The sequence below is a fragment of the Cryptotermes secundus genome, unplaced genomic scaffold (assembly GCF_002891405.2).
Source record: "Cryptotermes secundus unplaced genomic scaffold, Csec_1.0 scaffold77, whole genome shotgun sequence".
Classification (NCBI taxonomy): domain Eukaryota; kingdom Metazoa; phylum Arthropoda; class Insecta; order Blattodea; family Kalotermitidae; genus Cryptotermes; species Cryptotermes secundus.
In genome coordinates, this window is record NW_019739940.1 from 518,491 (window position 1) to 525,254 (window position 6,764).

At 38.4% G+C, this 6,764-nt stretch overlaps 1 protein-coding gene across 7 annotated transcripts in view; it reads left to right on the forward strand.

Moving 5' to 3' along the window:
• The window catches only part of LOC111872011 (myotubularin-related protein 9-like), a 22,336-nt gene extending 19,510 nt beyond the window's left edge, over positions 1-2,826 (forward strand). For all 7 annotated transcript variants that reach the window (XM_033754477.1, XM_023865468.2, XM_023865470.2 and 4 more), the window contains one exon: positions 1,434-2,826. In XM_033754477.1, coding sequence (XP_033610368.1) covers positions 1,434-1,504 — 71 coding nt within the window. In that variant the 3' untranslated portion in view covers positions 1,505-2,826. The remainder of the gene's footprint in view (positions 1-1,433) is intronic.
• Positions 2,827-6,764: the final 3,938 nt, after the last annotated feature.

Consider the following 6,764-nt stretch of genomic DNA (forward strand, 5'->3'; position numbering starts at 1 on the left):
TGCTACACCAGTGGGTCTTTTGGTTTGTGACATTGTGTAGTCTAGCATGTGGTGGAACATACTGGTTCTTCTTCAGGGTAGGCAGGTGGACGCAGTATATTCTCTGAAACACTGATACCCCCATAACCATGTTACACAGAGGTATGACCCAGAATACTACAGTACAGAGTACTAAGAGTGTTGTAGCAGCCACATAGACTGTTTGCTCTTTATCTGTAGCTTTCCATTTAAAATTGCGCTTAGTAAGAACACAGTATCACTAGAAGGAATACGCATTACTCACTCTTACTTCATTCATTACTTTTACATTCTACCATGCCACCTGTGGGCATGTCACATCGCCAGATTCATGGTAATGTTGTTTTGAATTCAGTGATACGCGGGGTTCTCTTCAGTCATGTTACACAGTTTTACTTCAACTTAAAAAATGCACATCTATCGGTGAGCTTCACTTATCCTTGTTCTGTAAATCGTAACAAATGTAATATGATAGTCACTTAGTTCATTCACCCCAAAATAAAAGTGGAGCTTTGTGGTTCAGTAGTTGTTTAATCAAATCATCCTGGATGTTATGATTAAATTCTCCTGCTGCTAGGGTGCTGGTGGACTGATTTTAACTTGCAGATATGGTATTTACAGTGGACCCCCCATTTCCATTCTTGAACATAAAATTTTCCTTAATTTTGTTTTAGTTTCAGTGATCCAAAGTCCATAGTTTCAGTGTTAAATTTCTCCCTTTATGTAAAATTGTCGTCGGTTTAATCCCAAAAGAAGCTTTAAATGGGGGGTTCACTCTGTACTGAAAACAATATGGAGCTGCTTGTGTTCCATCACAATAGTGTGATACTAGGCTTTCTCAACCATCATATTTGCTTTCACAACATTAGTTGCAGGACCTGTGCCATCACAACAATGTGACACATGGATGATAAAGCTTAATTTCCTTTCCATGTGAACATGACCACACCATGGGTTCTGGTAGAACATGGATTCATTTGGCACTTGTTCTTATTTGTAACTGTCTACAAGCATTTATGGGGATTTTATGTTCAGCTGTTCCACTCCCCTTCGTTTCTTTGTTACTTTTCAACTTCATTGTCTTCTTATGAAATATCCTTCAAATGTCCTCTTTCTAGTTCTTTGTAACACCAAGGTAGCAGAGTAACTATGAGTGGGCTCAGTTATTGACCAGAACGAAGAGTCATTTGCCATGCTTCTTTATATCATCTTGCAGTGGACTGGTTAGGTGACATGGTTCTCATCAGTACCTTGACTGTTGTGACTGGCAGCGATTTGTCATTTTGGCACCTAGTAAATGGATGATTGTACAATATTTCTGCCATAAAGTGTATGGATTTTAAATGTTTTATCAGAACATGCTGACCAATGTTTGTGATGTACATATACATCTTGAATGATATCTTTTTTTCCAGATGAACCTACAAAACTGTACCCCTTCTTCTATCGCCCTATGTTCCCTATTTTGGAGGATGGTTGGACATAATTCTGCCCCGAGACAGAATATTCACAATTGGTGACAAGTAAGGCAGATGAATGGAGGATCAGCTACATCAATAAAGACTTCATTGTATGTTGCATATTGACTTTATACATAATTGCATAATAGAATATTATTTTAAATTATGTGAGGGTTGTACGAAAGAAATCTGTTTGCAGTACTGCTATTGAAGATATGCCAGCTGTCGACCATGTGCTGTGTACCAGTATGGGTGTATCAGACCAAACAGGAACTGCATGACATTGCTAAATACAAGCATTCCAGTTGTGGAATCCTTCCAGACAGGACCAATGAGCTGTCATTTATTTCCATCTGTGAACAGGTTTCATTTGAACAGCACTCATGTAGGTATGTTACATTACTGTCATTTTGGAGGAACATCATGCCCTGCTCTTTGGTATTGAATAATAAGCCAAGCAAAGAGCAAGCCAAATGACTTGGAAAGGGCTATTCTTCTCACAATTCTATTTCTATGCTGTGAAAGATAACCCATGAAGGCAGATCAGTCCACATCCTGATGAGGCTCTCAGGTTTTCCTTTCCTTCATTTTTGCTATCTACCATTTTTGTGTACCCTCTACACCATGCTGTATTCATCTCTTTCATCTTCCTCAGTGGCCCCCTTTGCATGCTGAACACCTGCTACATTGTTCACCAAGTTACACATCACTGTCATTCTGTGTTATGGTGTTGGTCATGGGCTAATTTGAGGTAGATACTATCTGAGATTTCCATGAATGGACTGGGAAAAACCATGACAATCATTACTTAGAATAGCTGAACTCCAGGCCAGGATTTGAGCCTGGGGCTCAATTGATGATGTATTATCTTGGAAACAGCATATTGACCTAGTGATCAGTAGATTATCCTCTGCATGCTATGCATTGTGAAATATAAAACATATTGTATCATTTGCAATGTTAAGGCCAATCTACTTTGCTTACGTACACTTCATCATGAGTTACGGTATGATCTCCTGGGGTGGCTCCTCACATGCCAGGAAAGTGTTTATCTTGCAAAAGAAAATCATTAGAATTGTAAGGAACACTAAACCTAGAGATTCTTATAGGGATATTTTCAAGAAATTGGAAATCATGACGTTATATTCTCATTATATATACTCACTACTTTTATACATAATTAATAATAAACATTTATTTAATTTTAATAACGAGATTCATGAATATACAACTAGATCCCAAAGTAATTTACATGTACCTAGTGTGAATGCTTCAAAATTCAGTAAAGCGCCTATATAACAGGTATTAAAGTGTTCAGTCATCTTCCATGATAAATAAAGATTTTGGTCAATGATGGGAAAAGCTTTAAATTTACATTAAAGAGGTTTTATGTTGTCATTCTTTTTACTCTATAAACGAATACTTTCAATATAAGGAAAACAAAGGTTTGTAATCCAGATATTCTCTTGAATTGTTTGTTAGGTTGATTTTACACATGATGTATTACCCACTGACTAGTCGCTTGGCATTTAAGGGTAAAAATTTTATGGTAGTATGGTATTGTAATAGACCACCTGTTTTAAATAACATATGACTGTATACAATTAAGATGGCCATGAATGGTTTACTCACAGCTAATTTCCTTTTATCCTTTAGAGGAATATGTTAATAAATAGTTTTCAAATTTTAAGGTTCTTGCTAAGAAATGACTGATTGCATATACTGAATTTTTATTGTATATTCTAATTTTTAAATCCTGATGAAATGTACTATATTTGGACTGTTAAATTAAGTATTTGTAGTTATGTGATCGAAATAATTGCATCCAACTTCTATATTATGAATAGGTCTGTTGTATTAATTTATGATGGTGACAATGATAATCATATATCTGCATAAATTTGATCATATTTGAATATTTTATGTACAAATTTTGTATTGTGACTGTATTGCATGCTGATGGGTTCATTGTTTTTATGTATGTGTTTATGTATTTTGACATGTTCTATATCCTATGGCATGTGTGACTTGAAAAGGATCTATGGAATTTAAAATAAAGTGAAAGTGAAAGTGAAAGGCCTCCTGAATATGAAGTAGGAGTACCACCCATTCATCTATCACATTTGGTTAACACAGTATTGTTGAATAACCTACAAACAGTCACTGGAAATAGTGCTCTGGGGCCAGATCTGCATCTGGGCTGCTGACTCATTGTTGCTGATGTATTTATTGCACTGTACAGATCTAGTAGGCAGTAGCACCATCAGCTTTGCTATGTGGAATTGAATTCTGGGCAAATAAAGCAAGGGTCATAAGTAGAATACACTCAATAGCAATGAGATACTTGAGAACAATCAAAGGCTGCACTAGACTAGACTGTATTAAGAATGAAGATATCAGAAAATATTTGAAATTTCAATCAGCAGAGACAAAAGGATGAATACAGATGAAACTGGATATACCATTTGGTTAGAATGACAGATGAAAGAATACTGAAACAGATTCTACAGCAGAAAGCCGGGAATGCCAACACCTGTAGAGCATAATAGGGTATCTCAAAGCATTCTACAGGTTAAACATGTGGAATATAGAGAAATAGAATGACCCAGAAGAAGGTGGGGGAGGATTTGTTCTGAGGTGAAGATCATGATATTGAAGATGTAAAGTCAGAACACATTAATTGCATGTACTACAAAGTGAAGAAGGGTCAGTAGCTGATTGTGTGGTGCCAAATGACGAGATGATTGATGAACAGTGAATTAGAAAGGATGTGAAAGGAAGCGTGTACAGCCTGCTTCAGGATATTGTTCCAGCTGTGTACTGTGGACTATTTTATAATGCCATCAGTACCTGAACTACATAGCATCAATGTAAATATTGAACTTGTGATCCAGGATACTGTGTCCTGATGAGAAGCAGCCAGCCCATGACAGGTCCCAGTTCCAAACGCTGCAAGGAAGACGAGAGACTCATCAACTCTGTTCTAGGACCCGGTAAACGTGGCTATATTATTGACACCCGTACACAGACATTGACTCAGACAGCTAAGGTATGCCCCAACCCAGATGTTAAAGTTGAAGTTATGAACCTGGTGTTACCTGAACAAATACCAAACACCATTTTTAGTGTTGCCCCCCATTCCAGTCTTGCCCAACAAAGGCATGCAGCTCTGCTTGCTTGTTTATTGTTCTTCCCATAGTATTTCTCATCCTCTGTTAGGGTTAGTGGTAATGGTTTAAAGGCAACCTGATAATATGATGTCCCATAATTGTTCATTTGAAGAGCAACATTTATTGCTGACAAACTACTGGAGAGAGAGGGTTGGGAAGAACATTAACATTGATGAATGCAGGAGTTTTGTTTAGTGTGACTGGCAGGAGTGCGTATACCAACATGGTGCAGTGATCCAACAGAAAGCAAACTGCATGATTTTACACATGATGCAGCAGAGTTGTGCACTCATGACCTGAGTTCAAGAGTCTGTTCAACACAGCAGGAATGCCAGCAATACACTATACATTCTGACATGGATACCTGCTACATGTGGAGTTTACTGCCAAGCCCCATCATAGAACTACCTGCTAACAATGCCTACTTTGGGGGCAAAGGTAGTGGCACAGAAATACCTCCAATACTTACATGAAATGACCTTGAAACAGCAGCAGGTATAGGTCATTTCAAAGTTTGTCTCTTCCTCTAAACAGTCTATCACATTTGATGCAATCTATTGACAGAAATACAGGACGTTCAGTCATTGAGGAAACCGGGGGATCAGCGTTAGTTGGATACAACATTTCTCACAGATTGCTGCTGTAACTGCCGATAGCGGAATGAGTCATCAGCTCTGATAAACACGCACACTCTCATGAGCATAGAGTGGATGGATCATTTTGCCGCAACTATTGTGCTTTTTCCCCGCTAGCGAGAGCGCAGTCATGTTGCTGATTCCCTCACATCAGTTTCTGTACATTTTTTGTTATTTTACAATCTACTCAATATACATAAATAGAGTAATCAGTAAAAGGGATGGGTGTGTGTAATATTGAAGCAGGTATCATCCTCCAATGATTCTCTGGTGCTTATCTAATGAGATCCTCTAGCCACATTCTATTTAGTCTTCTTTCTATTGCTGGTTGGTTGAAGAGGTTTCTTATTGGTTGGTTGTTGTTTTGGGTGGTCCGGTTTTTGTGTTTCTCTGCATAAATTCTGATGACTTCTGTCACATATGGTATGCTTAGATCATTGTGTAAGGTAGCGTTTGGTACGTACTAGGGAGCATTAACTAGTAGTTTCTGTACATGCACACATTTATGGGAGTATTGTAAAAAGATAACAAATTTGCTGTGCTTTATAACAGGTGTTGGAAGTGACTCCCTTCTGCTTGCAAACATACCTTGCATTGCATAAATAAATTATAAAACCCTTTCTGAAGTTTGTCCACGGCAATTGAACTAATTACACGTGTAAAATCCTCATGCTGTACAGCAAGTGCCATTACATAGTAAAAAGGTGAGGGTGTGGTGTGCTGTAAGTCTGCACTGAATCATTGGCCCCTTATTTTTCCATGAAACCATGAACTCTGACTGCTTCATTAATTATATACTGAATCCATTCTTCAATCAGCTGACTGCTGAAGAAAGACAGTACGGGAAGTGTTTGAAGACAAAGTAATCAGCAGGGGACTGTGACCTCCCAGATCACCAGATCTCATATTTTGTGATTTTTATCTTTGGGGGAACCTAAAGGGAAAAGTACAAGAATAACCCTCGCAGCACTGAAGCTCTGCAAAATGAAATAACACGCATGATTAGGTCAATTGCCATGGACCAACTTGTGGCATGTTTGCAAGCAGAAGGGGGTCACTTCCAACACCTCTTATAAAGCATGGTAAGTTTGTGTTATCTTTTTACAGTATTCCTATAAATGTGTGCATATACAGAAACTGATGTGAGGGAGTCTGCGACACAACTGCAATCTCGCTAGCAGGGAAGGGAACAGTAGTCATGGAGAAACGATCCATCCGTTCTACGCTAGCAAGAGTGCACACGTTCTGCTATCAACAGTTACAGCAGCAACCTGTGAGAAATATTGTATCCAACCCATGCTGCTTCCCTGGTTTCCTCAACAGTTGAACGCACTGTATTAACACCAAGCAACAGCTGTGTCAATTTAATGTGAATACCAGAAGCCTAGCTCTTTGGTATGTGGCATGCTGTGTTTCACTGGAATTGGCAGGTGAGGCATGCACCGATGACATGTACTGTGGTTGGAAGGAAGTAAGGTGAC